General features: G+C 43.4%; 2 protein-coding genes across 2 annotated transcripts; both read left to right on the top strand.

Annotated features, from left to right (window-relative positions):
* Positions 1 to 5,405: 5,405 nt before the first annotated feature.
* Positions 5,406 to 15,839, top strand: LOC106583941 (uncharacterized). The gene is made up of 3 exons (XM_014168637.3): positions 5,406 to 5,687; positions 5,973 to 6,891; positions 15,379 to 15,839. Exons 1-3 carry the CDS (start codon positions 5,480 to 5,482, stop codon positions 15,581 to 15,583), a joined length of 1,332 nt encoding a protein of 443 aa, XP_014024112.1. The 5' UTR covers positions 5,406 to 5,479; the 3' UTR covers positions 15,584 to 15,839.
* Positions 15,840 to 16,082: 243 nt separating this feature from the next.
* Positions 16,083 to 19,517, top strand: LOC106583940 (uncharacterized). The gene is made up of 2 exons (XM_014168636.3): positions 16,083 to 16,389; positions 16,739 to 19,517. The coding sequence occupies exons 1-2, from the start codon at positions 16,197 to 16,199 to the stop codon at positions 17,944 to 17,946; spliced, it is 1,401 nt and encodes a 466-aa protein (XP_014024111.1). The 5' UTR covers positions 16,083 to 16,196; the 3' UTR covers positions 17,947 to 19,517.
* Positions 19,518 to 22,496: the final 2,979 nt, after the last annotated feature.

Here is a 22,496-nt window from a genome sequence, read left to right as displayed (position 1 = left end):
AGGCAAAATGCTCACTAACTGGTAAACAAATTTGTGCACAGAATTTGAGAGAAATAAGCTTTTTGTGTGTATAGAATATTTCTGGGACCTTTTATTTCATCTCATGAAACATGGGACCAACACTTTACATGTTGCGTTTATATTTATGTTCAGTAATACATCTCGCTACATGTTAGTCCTGAACTGCGTTAGACTCGCTCTCCTTCCATCGTTTTCCCTACCTCAAGAATGTGCTTGAGATAGGGTATCTCTCTTGTCTTGTGTGTGTGAATTTCTGTTATGTGTTTCTAGGATGTTGCGGTTGTCAAGGCAACGGTTGGCAGGGAGGGAGAGCAACCGGAGAAGTGGGGATAGAGCAGGGTGGGAGTGAGGTCTGACTTCTCAGTCTTACTAAAATTTACATTTTAAATCCATATGAATTATTAAAAGCTTCTGCCACTGTGGCTGGAAAAAAGGAGAGAGAAAAAATGATAGGGTGAAAGAGAGGGGGCTTCAGAGAACGAGGGATAGGGTGGATAGAGAAAGAGCGGTGTAAGGAGGAGAGAGAAAAAGGAAGGGAGAGAGGGGTAGAGGGGGGAGCACGACAGGTAGGTCGAGGATGGCTACTGGAGATGGCAGTAGAAAGGAAGAAAAGGTGATGGAAGTAAACAAAAATAAATGGGTTAGCTACAAATCGCTGACAAGTGGAAAAAACATGGCATTATCAGACAGATAATGAGAAAGATAGACTTGTTCTGTTTGTAAGGAGTGGTGGGGGTGGGGAGGCAGAGAGCAGAGTGGGAGTACAGATGGCGAGAGAGAGAAAGAGGGAGATAAAAAAAACACGTAGAACGACACAAAAGCAGAAAAGGAAGGAACTAGAGAGACAGATAGAGGTAAAGATAAAGGTAGACATATCGAGCAAGGGAGAGAAAGAAGAAAAAATCTTCCAGACTATCATAATGCAGTTGAATGCAGAGAGGAAAGGGGGAGAGGGAGGGGACTGAATCAAAGGTAAAAAGGAGAGCTGTAGAGTGAGAGAACGAGAGAAACAAAACGACAAATAGTGTACTGTGTGTGCTGTGCTTTTGATGTTCTGAACCAAGAGCCACAAAACACACACACACACACACACACACACACACAGACACACAGACACACACACACACACACACACACACACACACACACACACACACACACACACACACACACACACACACACACACACACACACACACACACACACACACACACACACACACACACACGTCTTAGTAGAGTTCAAAGGAGGGTGTGTGTATGTAGGGCAAACGATCCGAGCGGCAATAAGAAGGGATTGGTGTGTCTACAGACTTAACTCTGTGAGAAGATACACTCTGACTTGCCGGTTTTAGCAGACTGGGAGAAAGAATGCAGTGTGCTGCAGAGGACAGGGGAAAGGAAGGGAGAAGAGATCTCTCGGGAGAGGACTTAAAGTGAGGGAGGGAATGACACTGACTGCTACACTCCATATTCTGTAATATGGTATTTTTTTCCATTGAATATCAACGCTTTATCGAAATCCTCCCCCCTTGAATGTAACACAGACCATCCCTGTACAGCAGACCCGGGCTTCCATCCCACGTCAACAACACTGTGCTCCAGAGGCTAGCGTGCTAACTTCACAATGTACATTGTCAAATGTTAAATGGTCCAAATCAAAATTACTCCAGCTAAATAACTATTTCAAAATGTTTCTGAAATGGCTGATTCAAAGCATCTTTCAGTTCAGGCTGATGATGCAGTATGTAGCCCTTTAACCTACTAGCAGAATCAGTATTAAATTAATTGCAGATAGTGGCCTTCCAGATAGTCAGATATTTCTTATTTTAAGTGTGTTTGATTTGTACAGCAGCTTGTCGTGGATGAAGGGGGTCAATTCAATTCGATTCCATTCAATTCAAAACACTTGATTTATCCAACAGGGGCCAATAATGTTGGCAGTAGTGTAGATATGTAAAACCCACATAACATTAACATACGCCATGATCACAGCAACAACAACACCACCAATATGATATGGAAAGGGGCAGACCTGCAGTGGCGTGACCCGTTCAGCTCTGATGACCATCATATCTACAACCTTTCTATACAGAGTGTCAATTCTCTTCGTCACCCAGGACACATTGCTGTGCAAGTGAAATGCACTTCTGAGAGGGCGCCATAGATCCGGAAATCCACTATCAGTAATATGACTCCTGGTGTGGTATCGTTTTTTACTACCCAACATTTTTTTCAGACATTTTCTACTGATCACGATCCTTACATTAGCATGCTTGTGCAATATTGCTTACAAATGCAATGAAAAGACAATAAACATTTAGCATCTTTCTTATTTCACAGTTTCCTACTTGGTGGGGGGGAACTAAACAGTCACGACAGTCAAAAACCTTAAACTCAGCCCAAAATCATATTATTCAATAGTTCTCAACTCTACAGCTAAACATTTAATAACTCACCTGCAAACATTCTAACTCAACCTTTAACCATAAGATTTATTCTGTACAAGATGCAGTAATATATTTTATACCCCTTTTCCAACAATAAGAGAAAGAAACAGAGAGGAAGTGAGAGAGACTATGGGATTATCTCAATTGCCTACTCCTCAACGTCTTCTCTCCTTGTCTCCTTCTCAAAACCAATTGGATGAGAAAGCAAAAGGTCCCGCCCCTCTGACCTTCTCCTCCAATGGGGTTTGAGAAGGAGAGAGGACGTGAGGAGTATGTCATTGAGATCTTCCAAGAGAGAAGGAGAGAAATAGAGGGAGAGAGTGACAGAGAGAGAAGTCGAGAGAGAGGGAGAGAGATAAAAGAGAGCAAAGGAGACATTTAGAGAGGGTTACAGTTAACCTTCAGGGATTTCATTTTCTTCTCTGACTGAATTATCTCATCGTTAAATCTGACTGAATGATCTAATCAATAAATCAGATTCAGGGACTGCAGCCTCTCCCACACAATCTGCATCTCCTCTCCTGCATGGAGGACGGCAGTGGGCAGTCCAGTCCAAGAGGGTCACGCACCTCTTCGTCTCCCGATAAAGCCACAGCCTGCAATGACCAGGGGGAGAAGTTGCAGAGGAGTAGAGAGTTGATGTTGATATAGCCCCCTCCTACATGGCAAAGATAAAGAGTTATACTTGAAGAAAAGAAAAATCTGCACTCACTGAAATATTCTTTACGTTTAAATGTCTTATATTTTAGCAGCAGTGATCAAAACAAACGGATGCGTTTCTTTCTTCCAGTATATGCCTTTTGAACCCAGCACCCAAATCATTTTTTAGACTACAAAACATTTGAGCTGAGCACACCAATTTCTCTTTCAAAGATAAAGAGAACCCATCTTTAATCACTTTGACCTGTAATTCAATTGAGTTTCATTAAATATGCATACTACACTTGTGTAATGAGTAACCTTGCTTGAGACCTGAAGACTCGCCTTACTTACAAGCCCTTAACCAACAAGGCAGTTTTAAGAAAATAGAGTTAGTTAAATATTCACTAAATAAACTAAAGTAAAAAATGTAAACAAAAGTAACACAATAACAATAACGAGGCTATATACAGGGGGTACTGGTACCGAGTCAATGTGCAGGGGTAGAGGTTAGTCAAGGTAATTTGTACATGTAGGTAGGGTAGGGGTAAATGTAGGTAGGGGTAAAGTGGCTATGCATAGATAATAAACACCGAGTAGCAGCAGTGTAAAAACAAAGGTGGGGGAGGGGGGGGGGGGTCAATGCAAATAGTCCAGGTGGCAATTTGATTAATTGTTCAGCAGTCTTTTGGCTTAGGGGTAGAAGCTGTTTGGACCTGGACTTGGCGCTCCGGTACCATTTGCCGTGCGGTAGCAGAGAGAACAGTCTATGACTTGGTTGACTGGAGTCTTTGACAATTTTTTGCGCCTTCCTCTGACACCGCTTAGTATATAGGTTCTGGATGGCAGGAAGCTTAGCCCCAGTGATGTACTGGGCAGTACGCACTACCCTCTGGTCCCTTACGGCCGGATGCCGAGCAGTTGCCATACCAGGCGGTGATGCAACCGGTCAGGATGCTCTTGATGGTGCAGCTGTAGAACTTTTTGAGGATCTGGGGACCCATGCCAAATCTTTTCAGTCTTCTGAGGGGGAAAAGGTGTTGTCGTGCCCTCTTCACGACTGTCTTGGTGTGTTTTGACCATAATAGTTTGTTGGTGATGTGGACACCAGGGAACTACAGCCCCGTCGATGTGAATGGGGGAGATTGAGATTGCATCATCTTCGGATCTGTTGAGGTGGTATGGAAATTGGAGTGGGTCTAGGGTTTCCGGGATGATGGTGTTGATGTGAGCCATGACCAGCCTTTCAAAGAACTGCATGGCTACTGACGTAAGTGCTACGGGACAGTAGTCATTTAGGCAGGTTACCTTCGCTTTCTTGGGTACAGGGACTATGGTGGTCTGCTTGAAACATGTAGGTATTACAGACTCGGTCAGGGAGAGGTTGAAGATGTCAGTGAAGACACTTGCCAGTTGCTCCGCACATGCTCTGAGTACACACCCTGCTAATCCGTCTGGCCCTACGGCCTTGTGAATGTTGACCTGTTTAAAGGTCTTGCTCAAATCGGCTACGGAGAGAGTGATCACACAGTTGTCCGGAACAGATGGTGCTCTCATGCATACTTCAGTGTTGCTTCCCTCGAAGCGAGCATAAAAGGCATTTAGCCCGTCTGGTAGGCTAATGTCACTGGGCAGCTTGCAGCTGTGTTTCCCTTTGTAGTCTGTAATAGTTTGCAAGTCCTGCCACATCAGACGAGCGTCAGAGCCGGTGTAGTAGGATTCAATCTTAGTCCCTGTATTGACGCTTTACCTGTTTGATGGTTAGTCTGGATTAGTGTCCTGCCTGCTCCTTGAAAGTGGCAGCTCTAGCCTTTAGCTCGGTGCGGATGTTGCCTGAAATTCATGGCTTTTGGTTGGGATATGTACGTACGGTCACTGTGGGGATGATGTCATTGATGGACTTATTGATGAAGCCGGTGACTGAGGTGGTATACTCCTCAATGCCATTGGATGAATCCCAGAACATATTCCAGTCTGTGCTAACAAAACAGTCCTGTAGCGTATCTGCTGACTTCACTAGGTCTGTCTGTTTGGTCTTATTTGTGTTTGGTCTTCTGTTCATAGGCCTACCTCTTTGATTAAGGGCTGAATGATAAATTAGTTGAGTAGTTGAATCAGATGTTGTTGGGATGGACGAGGATTGAGGGTTCATGTTATAAAACTACTGATGCAGAGGAAATTATACAGGGTTGCACTGCCCCCGTGTGGCTCAACATAAACAAGACAACCATTTCACTTCCCAAACAGCAGGTGGCGATAAAACAACATACACACTTCCTATTAACCCAACTACCAACAAACGAAGAGTAAAATCACAACATCAGCTGAGAGAGACTAGACATTATCCTGCAGTATTTTATGACTTTAAAATGACCAAACTGCAGCTGTTGAATGCTTACCTGACAGAACGTTTAACGGTAGTGGTGCGGGAGATTCTGGACGTAGTCGGGGACACAGTGGCCGAGTACCGAGAAGAGACGGCTAGGACGAAGAGAGAGAATGAAAGCGCGAAGAGAGAAAATGAAAGCCTTCGGCGACAGCTCCGGGACATCTTACTCTTGGCGGAGACAGACTGGCGTAAGAACATTTTGTCGGATTTGTTGGATTATGCTAACTTAATGATCATGCAGAAATGAGTTGGCAAACTGTCAACGAACTAACTACATTGGGTGACGTCTGTCTGTTGACGATTGACAGCAACGTTACGTTGGCTCGTGAGAAGTGCCCGAATTCCGAATATCCCTCGCAGCAAACATTAACAACTAATAGTAGTACATGATTAATTACAATGTCATACATATTTACTCAATTTCTTACTTATTTAGTGACAGCACTTTGTCTTTGCACCCTCTTTCTAAGCAGGTTCCACCAGCCTTTCTCTCTCTGGGCAACAGCAGCTTTGTGAGCAAGAGTGGAGCTCCAGACAGGAACAGGACCCAGAGCCCCAGCAGCAGAGCCAGGTCAACAGACGAGGGCTACAGACACAGAGCCAGGTAGCGTTGGGTAAGGATGGGGGTCTCACAGGACCAAACCAGGGACACACTGAAACGGTCCGAGCAGAAGAGAAGTCCAGTCCAGGACAGGCAATCCCAAAGACAGAGCACAACTCAGACCCAGAAGCCAAGGGTTTTGGAAACACCTCGTCCTTGGCACCATCTCCGTTCTCCTCCAATGCCCACTGTGCCACAACAACTGGAGCAGCCAACGCTGAAGTGCCAGTCCTTAGGACAGAGAGAAAGAGGTCCTCTCCCATCGACCCAATCCAGGGACGGATCAAAATGGAACCCAAGGAATGCGACGTCACATTGAACCTCACCAACCATGAACCTCAATCCAGTTCAGGCTACACAGGTCTTCCTATAACACTACTACCCCACAACCATGAACTCTCAGGCGACGCTGGCTTCAAAGACCTTCCAGATATGGACATCTCAGAGCTCCATAACACACCCGTACATGACCAGCAAACATATGAAACAGAGCCTGGGTCCAAGGACCAGGTGTTGCCATACAACGAGAGTAACAACTTCACCCCCACCGACCACCAGGAGGGGCGCCCACACCGCTGCACCCGATGTGGGGAGAGTTTCAGCCAGGCGGCCAGCCTCCACCTCCACCTTCAGTATAAGAAGCCCTACGCCTGTGACTGGTGCTGTAAGTCCTTTGCCCAGTCGGCTGACCTGCGGCGCCACCACCGTATCCACACGGGGGAGAGGCCCCACCGCTGCTCCTGGTGCTCCAAAAGCTTTACCCAGAGAGGCAACCTGAGACGGCACCTGAGGTTGGAATACATTATTATATTGTATTATTATGCAGTGAGCTCCAAAAGTATTGGGACAGTGACACATTTTGTTATTTTTGGCTCTGTACTGCAGCACTTTGGATTTGAAGTAATACAATGACTATTACATTCAACTGCAGACTGACAGCTTAAATTTAAGTGTATTGTCATTCATATTGGGTGAACTATTTAGAAATTACTGCACTTTTTGTACATTGTCCCCATTTTAAGGGACCAAAAGTATTGGGACAAATTCACTTATGTGTATTAAAGTAGTCAAAAGTTTAGTATTTGGTCCCATATTCCTTGCACGCAATGATTACATCAAGCTTGTTGGATGCATTTGCTGTTTTCATTTTTGTTTCAGATTATTTTGTGCCCAATAGAATTGAATGGTAAATAATGCATTGTGTCATTTTGGAGTCAATACATTTTTTGGTCAACAAGAATAGAATATGTTTCTAAACAGCCATCTATCTTCACATAAAAGCGAAATACTGACTCTGTGGCTGGGGCCTGGGTATTGGGCAGGTATGGCAGTATGGGCTATATAGGTTGTTGGCCTATGACAACTTGTCCTCCATTTTTTTATTTTATTTTACCTTTATTTAACTAGGCAAGTCAGTTAAGAACAAATTCTTATTTTCAATGACGGCCTAGGGACAGTGGGTTAACTGCCTTGTTCAGGGGCAGAACGACAGATATGTACCTTGTCAGCTCGGGGATTCGATCCAACGCTCTAACCACTAGGCTACGCTACCTGGTTTACCCCTATCACCAGGGCCGGCTCCAGGCATAAGCACCGCAGTTGTGGTCTCAACTTACTAATTAAGAGTTAGAATAGTAGAATACACAAGGTGCAAGTTCAACATTTGGTTATGCATCAGCAATTTTTCTCTTGTTTTGTCATCACTGACAGTCACTCAATTAGCCATGTCAGATAACTCTTTTTAGAATGGTATGTTAGTCTGGCAAGCTATCTAAACTTGTAATCATGGCCAACTACCGACCGTGCACGCAGGGCACATCCCCAGGGGCCCTGAACTCCAGGTGGCCCCCATTGATTTTGTTAGTCACTCTCACTCAGATATCATTAACATTGCATAAGTCATGGGAAATTGTGTAGAATTGCAGGAAATTTACTTTAAAACTGAAAACGATTATGTCCATCACATGGCAAAAGGGGTAGAATTTAAGAAAATTTGCTGTAAAACTGGAAACATTTTTGTCTTTGTCCCATGGCAAAAGGAGTATAATTAATGTGGATGCTACCATGATTACGAATAGTCCTGAATGAATCGTGAATGATGATGAGTGAGAAAGTTGTTGTTGGATGCATTTGCTGTTTGTTTTGGTTGTGTTTCAGATTATTTTGTGCCGACTAGAAATGAATGGTAATGTATTGTCGTTTTGGAGTCACTTTTAATATAAATAAGAATATAATATGTTTCTAAACACTTCTACATTAATGTGGATGCTACCATGATTACAGATAGTCCTGAATGAATCTTGAATAATGAGTGAGAAAGTTAGACACACAAATATCATACCCCCCCAAAATGCTAACCTCCCCTGTTATTGTGATGGTGAGAGGTTAGCATGTCTTGGGGGTATGATATTTGTGCGTCTAACTTTATTATTCACGATTAATTCAGGACTATCTGTAATCATGGTAACATCCACATTAATGTAGAAGTGTTTAGAAACATATTATATTCTTATTTACATTAAAATGCATCCAACAAGTTTGTAGAGTCACAAACTTGCTATAATCATTCCGTGCTAGGACTATTGGACCAAATACTAAACTTTTGACTACTTTAACACACATATAAGTGAATTTGTCCCAATACTTTTGGTCCCCTAAAATAGGTGGACTATGTACAAAAAGTGCTGTAATTTCTTAACGGTTCACCCGATATGGATGAAAATACCCTCTAATTAAAAGCTGACAGTCACTTTAACCTCAGTCATGGTATCGTTTCAAATCCCAAGTGCTGGAGTACAGAGCCAAAACAACAAAAAATGTGTCACTGTCCTAATAGTTTTGTAGCTCACTGTATATTGTAGCGAATTTAGGCGGTAGTCCTGACCAGTGACTGTCAATCCAACACCTTCGCTGTTACGCCCAAAGATCCAAACCTCTTGACAAGGTTGCTAGGTGTTGGGTTAAAGTCTCTCCACTCCATTTATATATTATTATTATTATTATTATATACACTACCATTGAAAAGTTTGGGGTCACTTGAAAATATACATGAAATGAGTTGCAAAATGAATAGGAAATATAGTCAAGATGTTGACAAGGTTATAAATAATGATTTTTCATTGAAATAAAAATGGTGTCCTTCAAATTTCGCTTTCGTCAAAGAATCCTCCATTTGCAGCAATTACAGCCTTGCAGACCTTTGGCATTCTAAACTCAGCAAAAAAAAGAAAGATAATTCATAAAAATCCAAATAACTTAACAGATCTTCATTGTAAAGGGTTTAACCTCTATGGGCTAGGTGGGACGCTTGCGCCTACTCAACAGCCAGTGTAATCCCGTGGCGCGATATTCAAATACCTTAGAAATGCTATTACTTCAATTTCTCAAACATATGACTATTTTACACCATTTTAAAGACAAGACTCTTGTTAATCTAACCACACTGTCCGATTTCAAAAAGGCTTTACAACGAAAGCAAAACATTAGATTGTGTCAGCAGAGTACCCAGCCAGAAATAATCAGACACCCATTTTTCAAGCTAGCATATAATGTCACATAAACCCAAACCACAGCTAAATGCAGCACTAACCTTTGATGATCTTCATCAGATGACACCCCTAGGACATTATGTTATACAATACATGCATGTTTTGTTCAATCAAGTTCATATTTATATCAAAAACCAGCTTTTTACATTAGCATGTGACTAGCATTCCCACCGAACACTTCCGGTGAATTTACTAAATTACTCACGATAAACGTTCACAAAAAACATAACAATTATTTTAAGAATTATAGATACAGAACTCCTCTATGCACTCGCTATGTCCGATTTTAAAATAGCTTTTCGGTGAAAGCACTTTTTGCAATATTCTGAGTAGATGGCCTGGCATCACAGGGCTAGCTATTTAGACACCCAGCAAGTTTAGCACTAACCAAAGTCAGATTTACTATAAGAAAAATGTTATTAGCTTTGCTGTTCTTCGTCAGAATGCACTCCCAGGACTTCTACTTCAATAACAAATGTTGGTTTGGTCCCAAATAATCCATAGTTATATCCAAATAGCGGCGTTTTGTTCGTGCGTTCAAGACACTATCCGAATGGTAAAGAAGGGTGACGAGCACGACGCATTTCGTGACAAAACATTTCTAAATATTCCATTACCGTACTTCGAAGCATGTCAACCGCTGTTTAAAATCAATTTTTATGCCATTTTTCTCATAAAAAAGCGATAATATTCCGACCGGGAGTGGTGGTTTTCGTTCAAAGAGAGAGAAAATAAAAATATCTCGTGCCCTCGTGCACGAGCCCCAGTCTGATGGTCCTCTGACAGGCCATCCAAACGCGCTAATGTGTTTCAGCCAGGGGCTGCCTCGATATCATTCAGCTTTTTCCCGGGTTCTGAGAGCCTATGGGAGCCGTAGGAAGTGTCACGTTACAGCAAAGATCCTCAGTCTTCAATAAAAAGAGCCAAGATGAACAAGAACTTGTCAGACAGGCCACTTCCTGTAAGGAATCTTCTCAGGTTTTTGCCTGCCATATGAGTTCTGTTATACTCACAGACACCATTCAAACAGTTTTAGAAACTTTAGGGTGTTTTCTATCTATCCAAAGCCAATAATTATATGCATATTCTAGTTGCTGGGCAGGAGTAGTAACCAGATTAAATCGGGTACGTTTTTTATCCGGCCGTGTAAATACTGCCCCCTATCCCCAACAGGTTAAACACTGTTTCCCATGCTTGTTCAATGAACCATAAAAAAAAAATTATGAACATGCACCTGTGGAATGGTCGTTAAGACACTAACAGCTTACAGACGGTAGGCAATTAGGGTCACAGTTATGAAAACTTAGGACACTAAATAGGCCTTTCTACTGACTTTAAAAAACACCAAAAGAAAGATGCCCAGGGTCCCTGCTCATCTGTGTGAACGTGCGTTAGGCATGCTGCAAGGAGGCATGAGGACTGCAGATGTGGCCAGGGCAATAAATTGCAATGTCCATACTGTGATACTCCTAAGACAGCACTACAGGGAGACAGGACGGACAGCTGATTGTCCTCGCAGTGGCAGACCACGTGTAACAACACCTGCACAGGATCGGTACATCCGAACATCACACCTGCGGGACAGGTGCAGGATGGCAACACCAACTGCCCGAGTTACACCACGAACGAACAATCCCTTCATCAGTGCTCAGAATGTCCGCAACAGGCTGAGAGAGGCTGGACTGAGGGCTTGTAAGCCTGTTGTAAGGCAGGTCCTCATCAGACATCAGCGGCAACAACGTCACCAATGGGCACAAACCCACCGTCGCTGGACCAGACAGGACTGGCATAAAGTGCTCTTCACTGACGAGTCGCGGTTTTGTCTCAGCAGGGGTGATGGTCGGATTTGCATTTATCGTTGAAGGAATGAGTGTTACACCGAGGCCTGTTCTCTGGAGAGGGATCGATTTGGAGGTGGAGGGTCCGTCGTGGTCTGGGGCGGTGTGTCACAGCATCATCGGACTGAGCTTGTCATTGCAGGCAATCTCAACGCTGTGCGTTACAGGGAAGACATCCTCCTCCCTCGTGGTACCCTTCCTGCAGGCTCATCCTGACATGACCCTCCAGCATGACAATGCCACCAGCCATACTGCTCATTCTGTGAGTGATTTCCTGCAAGACAGGAATGTCAGTGTTCTGCCATGGCCAGCGAAGAGCCTGGATCTCAATCCCATTGAGCACGTCTGGGACCTGTTGGATCGGAGGGTGAGGGCTAGGGCCATTTCCCCCCAGAAATGTCCGGGAACTTGGTGGAAGAGTGAAGTAACAAATCTGGTGCAGTCTGGTGCCAAATCTGGTGCAGTCCATGAGGAGGAGATGCACTGCAGTACTTAATGCAGATGGTGGCCACACCAGATACTGACTGTTACTTTTGATTTTGACCCCTCCTTTGTTTAGGGACACATTATTCCATTTCTGTTAGGCACATGTCTGTGGAACTTGTTCAGTTTGTCTGTTGTTCAATCTTATGTTCATACAAATATTTACACATGTTAAGTTTGCTGAAAATAAACACAGTTGTCAGTGAGAGGACGTTTCTTTTTTTTGCTGAGTTTAGTTGTCAATTTTGAGGTAATCTGAAGAGATTTCACCCCATGCTTCCTGAAGCACCTCCCACAAGTTGGATTGGCTTGATGGACAATTCTCAGCTCAATAGGGTTGAGATCCGGTGACTGTGCTGGCCACTCCATTATAGACAGAATACCAGCTGACTGCTTCTTCCCTAAATAGTTATTTCATAGCTTGGAGCGGTGCTTTGGATCATTGTCCTGTTGTAGGAGGAAAATGTCTCCAATCAAGCGCCGTCCACAGGGTTTTTATTTATTTTAATTTTATTTAACCTTTGTTTAACTAGGCAAGTCAGTTATGAACAAATTCTTATTTACAATGACGGTCTACCAATAGGCCTCCTGTGGGAATGGGGCCTGGGATACATAAAAAAATAAAATAATATATATATATATATATATATATATACACAATAATTATAGGACAAAACACACATCACAACAAGAGAGACAACACTACATAAAGAGAGACCTAAGACAACAACATAGCAAGGCAGCAACACATGGCAACACAACAAAACAACAACATGGAAGCAGCACAAAACATGGTACAAACATTATTGGGCACAGACAACAGCACAAAGGGCAAGAGGAGAGAGACAACAATACATCACACAAAGCAGCCACAACTGTCAGTAAGAGTGTCCATGATTGAGTCTTTGACTTAAGAGATTGAGATAACTGTCCAGTTTGAGTGTTTGTTGCAGCTCGTTCCAGTCGCTAGCTGCAGCGAACTGAAAAGAGGAGCGACCCAGGGATGTGTGTGCTTTGGGGACCTTTAACAGAATGTGACTGGCAGAACAGGTGTTGTATGTGGAAGATGAGGGCTGCAGTAGATATCTCAGATAGGGGCGAGTGAGGCCTAAGCGGGTTTTATAAATAAGCATCAACCAGTGGCTCTTGCGACAGGTATACAGAGATGACCAGTTTACAGGAGTATAGAGTGCAGTGATGTGTCCTATAAGGAGCATTGGTGGCAAATCTGATGGCCGAATGGTAAAGAACATCTAGCTGCTCGAGAGCACCCTTACCTGCCAATCTATAAATTATGTCTCCGTAATCTAGCATGGGTAGGTGGTCATCCGAATCAGGGTTAGTTTGGCAGCTGGGGTGAAAAGAGGATTGATTACGATAGAGGAAACCAAGTCTAGATTTAACTTTAGCCTGCAGCTTTGATATGTGCTGAGAGAAGGACAGTGCACCGTCTAGCCATACTCCCGAGTACTTGTATGAGGTGACTACCTCAAGCTCTAAACCGTTAGAGGTAGCAATAACACTTGTGGGACGAGGGACATTCTTCTTACCAAACCACATGACCTTTGTTTTGGAGGTGTTCAGAACAAGGTTAAGGGTAGAGAAAGCTTGTTGGACACTAAGAAAGCTTTGTAAAGCATTTAACATAAAATCCGGGGAGGGGCCAGCTGTATATAAGACTATCATCTGCATATAAATGGATGTGAGTGCTTTCTACTGCCTGAGCTATGTTCTTGATGTAAATTTGAGAAGAGCGTGGGGCCTAGGATCGAGCCTTGCAGTACTCCCTTGGTGACAGGCAGTGGGTGAGACAGGTTTTCTGACTTCATACACTGCACTCTCTGAGAGTGGTAGTTAGCAAACCAACCCAAAGACCCCTCAGAGACACCAATACTACTTAGTCGGTATTTGATTGCATACCTGAGAGAATACTATAGACATCAAGAAAGCCAGTCAGTTGATTATTGACAAGTTTTTCCAGCACTTTTGATGAACAGGGCAAATAGAAATAGGCCTATAACAGTTAGGATCAGCTTGATCTCCCCTTTAAATAAAGGACGAACCGTGGCTGCCTTCCAAGCAATGGGAACCTCTTCAGAAATGAGAGACAGGCTTGGCGATGATAGTGGCAGCAACCTTAAAGAAGAAATCGTCTTAACCATCTGACCCAGATATTTTTGGGGGGTCAAGTTTAAGGAGCTCCTTTAGCACCTCAGACTCAGTGACTGCCTGCAGGAAGAAACTTTGTAACAGGACAGGGGAAAAAGAGGCAGAAGCATCGGGGATAGTCGCGTTAGAAGGGGTGGGAGTTGAGGAAATGTTGGACGGGCAAGGAGGCATGGCCGAGTCAAATAGGAATCCTGACTTAATGAAGTGGTGATTAAAGAGCTCAGCCATGTGCTTCTTGTCAGTAACAACCACATCATCAACATTAAGGGACATGGGCAGCTGTGAGGAGGAGCTTTTGTTCTCCAGGTCTTTAACCATTTAAAGTAACTAACTTTGGCCTTCCGGATAGCCTGAGTGCACTTATTTCTCATTTGCCTGAACGATAGCCAGTCAGCCTGAGTATGCATGTGCTGAGCCTTTCGCTGAATGCAATTTTTGAGGTGGAGTAACTCTGCAAGATCACTGTCGAACCAGGGGCTGAACCTTTTTTAAATTCTCATTTTCTTTGGGGGCGTGTTAACAATATCACAGAAAATATCAAAAAAGAATGTCCAAGCGTCTTCGACAGAGGGGATCAAGCTGATTCTATACCATTTGACAGAGGCCAGTTCATGAAGGAAGGCTTTCTCATAAAAGTTTCTTAGCAAGGGTCTATGACAAATCAGGACAGGTCGTTTCCCTGAGCAGCCATTACGAACACAGGCTGTAAAACAGCGATCACTAAGGTCATTACAGAAAACACCAGACTGATACCTATCAAGATTCTTTGTGAGGATAACATTGAGGAGAGTTTCTGGCCATTTTGAGCCTGTAATCAAACCCACAAATGCTGATGCTCCAGATACTCAACTAGTCTAAAGAAGGCCAGTTTTATTGCTTCTTTAATCAGAACAACAGTTTTCAGCTGTGCTAACATAATTGCAAAACGGTTTTCTAATGATCAATTAGCCTTTTAAAATGATGAACTTGGATTAGCTAACACAACGTGCCATTGGAACACAGGAGTGATGGTTGCTGATAATGGGCCTCTACGCCTATGTAAATAAGCTGCTGTTTCCAGCTACAATAGTCATTTACAACATTAACAATGTCTACACTGTATTTCTAACCAATTTGATGTTATTTTAATTGACAAAAAATGTGCTTTTCTTTCAAAAACAAGGACATTTCTAAGTGATCCCAAACTTTTGAGCGGTAGTGTAGATATATTTATTTTATTTATTCTTATTATATATTATAGGATCCACACCGGTGAGAGACCCTACAGCTGCCCCTACTGCCACAGGACTTTCAGCGACGGAGACACCATGAAAAAGCACAAACGGACTCACTCTGGGGAGAAACCCTATCGCTGTGTCCAGTGTCCCAAGAGCTTCACTGTGGCCAGCGGCCTGCGGGTACACCTGAACACACACCTGACAGATGCAGGGCAGCTCATCACATGAGGTTAATGCGCTAGCTAATCAGCTACTGCTGAATCAGCTACACCTTTTCAAACACCGGAGGACATGAAGGGATTGTGAAATGTTGAAGTGTTTTAGCCGTAGGAATATTTCCTAAATATATTTATTGGGATTAATAAAAACAGTGCAGTAGAAAATGAATGGATAATGTAATTTTAGCTGATGTTTCCAGCTTGATTGAAGAGTGTGTGTTTGTGGAAATGAATTAAATTAGTACATCATTTAAATATTAAAATCACATGTCTGATTCTGTATTTATTTTGTATTGACGTTGAACCATCTTTCAGGTTGTTTATTTCCAAAAGGAAGATGCCAGATGCTTGACTCACATCACCTTCACTCAAGATATGTATTAATATACTCGGTAATAAGCGTGCAAATCTAACAGTAGATTTTAAGTACGCAATCCCTTTAAAAAGCTTGCCTCCCCTTTTTCATGAATTACGGTAGCGTTTTTATCACATGACCATGGAGAGTTAAAGAACCAGGAAGTGAATGCTTTCCCCGAGGTGTTTACAAAACAGTCTAGCTTGGGTCTTTACTAGGAGGCTTTCCTTGGATTTTAACAAATATTTGGGGAGGCTAATTTAAAAAAATGGCAAAACTTCAGCTTTTGAATGCTTACCTCACCGAGCGGTTAATGGTGGCTGTAGATGAGATACTGGAGGTTGTTGGGGGGACAGTGTCAGAATTCGAGGAGGAGACTGCCCGGACGAAGAGAGAGAATGAACTCCTAAAACGAAGGCTACGAGAAGTTGGACTCGACACGGGAACGGAGTGTTCAGCAGGTGATGATGCAAATGGCTCTTTGTCTATTGTCTGAAAAATCGGACCTCTCCTCATCTCCTTTATTTGCACTCATCTGAGAAAAAAAAGACCTCTGCTGCCCATACTGTTTTCACCTGTCAATTCTTTCACTGAGTGTATATAAAGGGGAGGCGATGCAGGTTTTTCTAGAAGATTATGATATGGGGCATTTGGACAGTCTCAAGCCTTGTAGATCACCACATTACACAAACAAGCTCATCCTACAGAATGCTTGAGATCTCGTGTCTGGGTCGTTGCTTCTGTAGTTGTTTAAACTTAATCAATCTGATTTGTTTCTCTTTTCTGTCTATTTGTCGGTATGTCCGTCAGTCCATCCAGTCTCGACCAGGCCTGTTTCTCTCTCTGTCTCTGGGCAGCACCAGTGGAGCGCCGACCAGGGTCCAGACGCTGAGTCTACACACACCCAGAACCACATGGAAATGAGCCAGGATGAGATGCCTGCCACACATAGCCAGCTACCCACAGACTGCACCGAGTGGAAGAGTCTGTGTAACTCTCCATGTACCCTGTCCTCACAACAAACCGATACATCGGCTACCACCCCAGTAGTAGCTCCATTGACTTCAGCGTCTGTGAAAAGGGACTTGGACGAAGAAGACGACCAGCATCTCCTTCCCTCTGCAAATCCCTTCAGCAGCACATCATGCCCCGTGGACAGAGTGGTTTTACACTATAACTCTGAGGGCATCAAAACAGAGCCTAGTGATACCAGCCCTACTGACTTGGGGTCAGTTTCTGCTCAGATGGGGTATGGTGAACTAAACACCAGTTCGGACCCTGGACCAGCCACTGTTGAAACCAATTACACTGTCTCAGACCTGAGCGCTGACCTGGAGTCAGTGGTTGCAGAGAGCAGCCGGTATGGTGCCTCCACTGCCTCGGGCGTCCCCACTGACCTGGTATCAGCTAGTGCTGCCATGATCTCAGACGGCTTTTTCCGTCAGATTGGCAGCGATGGTTGTGTAACAACAGGGCCAGAACAAGACTTTGGGGACGCCACCACCACCAGTACCGTAGGTCCCTTGACCTCCCAGTTCTACCAGGGTCAAACCAGACGTCAACAACAAACAAATAGATCAACAAATAGGTGTCATCAACAAATAAACAGGTCCACAAACAACAGGGGTCAACAACAAACAAACAACAGGGGGGATCAGAGGTCCCACCCGTGCCCTCAGTGTGGTAAGATATTCAGTCACGTGTCACGCCTCAAGATCCACCTCCGCATTCACACAGGGGAGAAGCCGTACGTTTGCGCACTGTGTGGCAAGCGATTCAACAACGATGGCACACTGAGGAACCACCGGCGTGTTCACACGGAGCTGCGTCTGTATGGCTGCCCTGTCTGCGGCATGAGCTTCAAGGACGCCTACACGTGTAGGAAGCACCAGCGTGTTCATAATGGAATGCGGCTTGCCGGAGGCTGGGCCCACACCTGCAGCTTGTGTGGCAAGGCTTTCAGTGAGGCGGCTAAGCTGACCAAACACATCAGGACTCATGTGTCAGTCATTGGATGAGGGCAGTATGACCTATAAAGGCTTTTTATAGCATACATAAAGGATTTATAAGCACTATATAAATGCTTCACATATAATCTATAAGCGTATGTTATACACTATAAAGGGTGACATAACAATTCCCACTGTTGGGTTTATTGCCAAATGTAAGTTAATAGACCATTTCTAGATTATGACTTACACTTATGATTTGTAAAGCCTTTAAGTAGTGCTATATAAAGCCTTTATTATACTTTGCAACGGAGCTCCCAAGTGGCGCGTCCTGCTCAGGCACTTCACCCGAAGTGCAGAGGGGTGTCACTACAGCCAGCCGTGACCGGGAGTTCCAAGGGCGGTGCACAATTGGCCTAGCACTGTCCGGGTTAGGGGAGGGTAGGTTTGGCAGGGAATTCCTTGTCTTAACTTGCTCCAGCGTCGTCTTATGGCGGATTGGGCACCTGCATGCTGACTAGGGTCGTCAATCGAACGGTGTCCCGTCCAACACGTTGGTCCGGCTGACTTCCGGGTGTGTATAAGAAGCAGTGTGTTTGTCCAATCCTCACTTCTCCCGACCCCTTTGGGGAGTTGCCGCAATGAAACACAATTGGATACCTCAAAAATGCTTTCATTTCTAAACGGTAAACATATGTATGATAATCTCAAATCCAAAATGCTGGAGTATAGAGACAAATGTTTTTTTTTAGCTTCACTGTCCAAATACATATGGAGGGGAGTGTATGACCATGGCTGCACCAGCTTCAACGGGACATGCCTTTGTGTGCTCTGTCTGGCAGATAGCTTGCATCCCTCATCTGATTATACGGTCATCAGCGAACCCACAAGCAGTAGTTGAAGTCATCATCAGATGGGATGGACTACCTTAAACAAGCAGCAAGTGTGCGTGTAGACTTTTTTAAATTTGTATGTTTTATTTTACTGTATGCGCGTAGTGCATGTTTTTTTGTGCACCAGCCCATCCAAAGGACAGTGGGGCTCAGTCTGTTACAGGGACGTTATTGACTTTTGCTGTGTTGTAGTATTGATCCACTTCCTGCTTGTGACTCTAGGGGTGGAGCCTGCTGACCGTAGAGACTGCAGAGGATGAACCATGGGTTGAAGACATTGGTGTCAAACACAATTCCTAGAGAGCCGCAGTCAGTCTGCTTGTTTTCTGTCTTAAAAAAAAAAAAATTGACGGTCTGATCTAGACCTGCATGAAAAGCCGGGGTCATGTTCACTTGAAACTATTTGAACTTGTCCAATAACAGTCATTGATTCATTAAGTAAAAGGAAGGAACCAAAACCCACAGACACTGCAGTGCAGAATCTAAGGACTGGAGTTTTACTCATGTGGTTTAGGAGTCCAAAAACACATTCCTTACCCCAGGTGACTATACAGGAACATTTAAGGAAAAGGAGCACCCCGTGTCTGCACTGATCTGAGAATTTTATTTTTGGAAAACACAAACCAGCTTAGGATGCCTTCATTAGAGTCTCACCATGGTCTCTGATAGCAAGTCCTCAGACTTCAAGACTTATTGTGGCGCTGATAGTTCAGAGCCTAATGTACAGTAAATGGGATTATTTTTAAATGTGTGTTGTTGTATTCATGTTTCCAGTTGCCTTTTAATTTAAAAGTTTGTCACATAGCAAACAGCAGCGTCTTATTGATTGTTGCTTGACACTTGTTCTGGGGCAGTTGAAAATGAGTTAATGCTATCCGGAATCCTTGGGACGTCCCTAACTTTACCCTTACCTAATCGTAACCATTGTAAATTTCAACTTCAATGAGTTAACATTAGAGTTGGGATATCTGAAGGATGCAGGATAGCAAGAACTGTTGAACATGGTCAGAGGGTTTGCTAAATGACTAAAATGTGAAATGGAACCACCAGGGGGTAGGAGTGAGATATTGAACTTTTCAGTAGCATTGAGTGAGTACTGGATTTCCCTCAGCCAACCCATTTCCCAAAATAGAAACCAAGTCAGACTTATACAGTAGTGCGTTCCAAATGTATTTTCATATTGTACACAGAACACCTGATATAAATGTAAGAACAAAAATTGTTGAAAGCAAACAAGATAATCGAATACAGCCATTGAAACGTCATTAAAAACTAACATTCACACATTCAGTCGTGCATTAAGAGACAAATATAAGAAACATGACATAAAATAACAATACAGGGAAAACACCTCAATAATAAATAAGGTAATAATAATCATTTTTTTATCAAATACTTTTTGGAGGCAGGGGATAATTATATAAGGGAGGGGACAACTTTTTAAAGTCAATTCTGTGTTGCATCATGCAACAACATGGAAGAATTTCTGTATTCATAATATTATCAGGGTATGTCATGTTTGGGATGCAGTGAATGTGTTCGTCCCAAATGGCCCCCTATTCCCTATGTAGTACACTACTTTTGACCAAGGCCTATAGGGCTTTGGTCAAAAGTAGTGCATTATGTAGGGAATAGGGTTCCATTTGGGTTAAAATGCCAACAATACAAACAGGATATCTAATGTTAGATATTTGTGTGCCGGTATTCGTGTAGTATAGGCATATTATTACCAACATAGATATCAATTTGTTATTAAAATAACCATGAAAGATATGGAATTCAATCAAATCAGCTGAACAAGAGAAGTAAAAGGGCCCGTAGACTAAAACGTGCAGATGAAATCATAAAAAATTGGAAGTATAATGTTGAGTTGTGAATGTCAACATTTAGTGACAAGAGGCCGTAAGGCAACATGAACTGCATTCCCCATCCCACTGACCAACATCTCCATCCATCTCAGCGTTTCACAAACTCGGTCCTCGGGATCCCAAGGGGTAGAAGTAAATAGTCTGGTGGCCATTTGATTAATTGTTCAGCAGTCAGCAGTCTTATGGCTTGGGGGTAGAAGCTGTTAAGGAGCCTTTTGGTTCTAGACTTGGCGCTCCGGTAACGCTTGCCGTGTGGTAGCAGAGAAAACGGTCTATGTGGTGCAGCTTCTAGCCAAGGTTAGAAGGTGGTTATAGGAGGAGGATGAAGGGACACGGTTTTGATATGAGAGCTAGTCCTGGTAGCCTCGTCACGAACCAGGCTTCAGGAGGCGTGACAACGACGTGATTTTAGAGGTATGGCAACGCGAGACTAATGTCCTGGTAATAGCCTAAATGAGTACAGTAGGCTACTTGTTATGAATAGTGAGTACAGGACTTGTATGAAGGAGGACGTTAAGACTCATAGCACAACTCAACCAGACCCACAGATACCTCACACACAGTGTTAATGAATTAACCTTCATCACTATGAAAGGTCAATTACTACATACATCTGACGCATCATGAATGTAGAAAGACCCCCCCCCCCCCCCCCCCCCCCAGACAGAGAGAGGAGAGGAGAAAATCAATAGTATAAGCCTGGCTCCCTTCCCCTCGTCTCTGTCCTCTGAACAAATGCATGCCCACTCTCACCCACCCACTGTTTGGCTCACACCCCTGTCTTTATGTTCCTCTCCATCATTCTGTCTCTCTCTCGCTCACACGCTCACACACACACATACACACACACACACACACGCTCACACACACACACACACACGTCCTCATTATGATGGATTCTCCCTTGATAGCAGTCGGAACATTGAATTTACCACTAATCAGACTCTACCTCCTCTCTCTCTCTCCCCCCTCTCCCTACCCATCTAATTATCTCAATATGCTTGTTCCATCCTAATAAAATTGATGCCTTTGCGCGTCGTGTTTCTAAAGTAAAACCCCATCCTATTTTCTGTAAATCCTTGAAGCTAGCTAATGCAATGTTTAGAAAATTCTGAGGTAACCGAAATTCTATTGACAGGGAGTCAGGGACAGAGCAAGTGCAAATTCATCCACATTGCTGTGAAAACCAAGGCCCTTACCTTGTGACAAAGCCAACAAGTCTAGTCTGTTGATGGTCTTTTGTGACTAAGTTGCTAAAAGAGTGGCACTAGCATTAAGGTTGTGGGTTCAATTCCCACAGGGATCACATACAAAAACTGTATGGACTCACTATTGCTAAGTAGCATATACAGAGCATACCAAACATCCACAGGGATGCTGACCCATATCGACTCCAATGCTTCCCACAGATGTGTCAAGTTGGCTGAATGTCCTTTGGGTGGTAGACCATTCTTAAATATACATGGGAAACAATTGAGTGCGAAAAACCCAGCAGCGTTGCAGTTCTTGACACAAACCGGTGTGCCTGGCACCTACTACAATACTCCATTCAAAGGCATTTCACATGTTTTGGAACACTTCACACATGAAATTTCACATGTGAAATCATGTGAGAACATGTGTAAGTTAAATTTCACATGTAATCATTCGCAAACATGTTTTTGGAACACTTCACTTGAGATCATGATTTCACATGTGCTGACATGTCACATGTATGGTTTCATATTTGTATCCCCATGTTTCACATTTATTTCACAAGATCATGTTTTCACGTGCTCATATGTTGTCAAATACATAGTTTCATGTTATCACATGTTCCTTTACATGTTGTCACATATCACATTAACTTCACATAAGA

Source organism: Salmo salar, chromosome 23, assembly GCF_965601325.2.
Source record: "Salmo salar chromosome 23, fSalSal1, whole genome shotgun sequence".
Taxonomy (NCBI): Eukaryota; Metazoa; Chordata; class Actinopteri; order Salmoniformes; family Salmonidae; genus Salmo; species Salmo salar.
The sequence above is the reverse complement of the archived record's forward strand: the minus strand, read 5'-3'. Positions and strand labels throughout refer to the sequence as shown.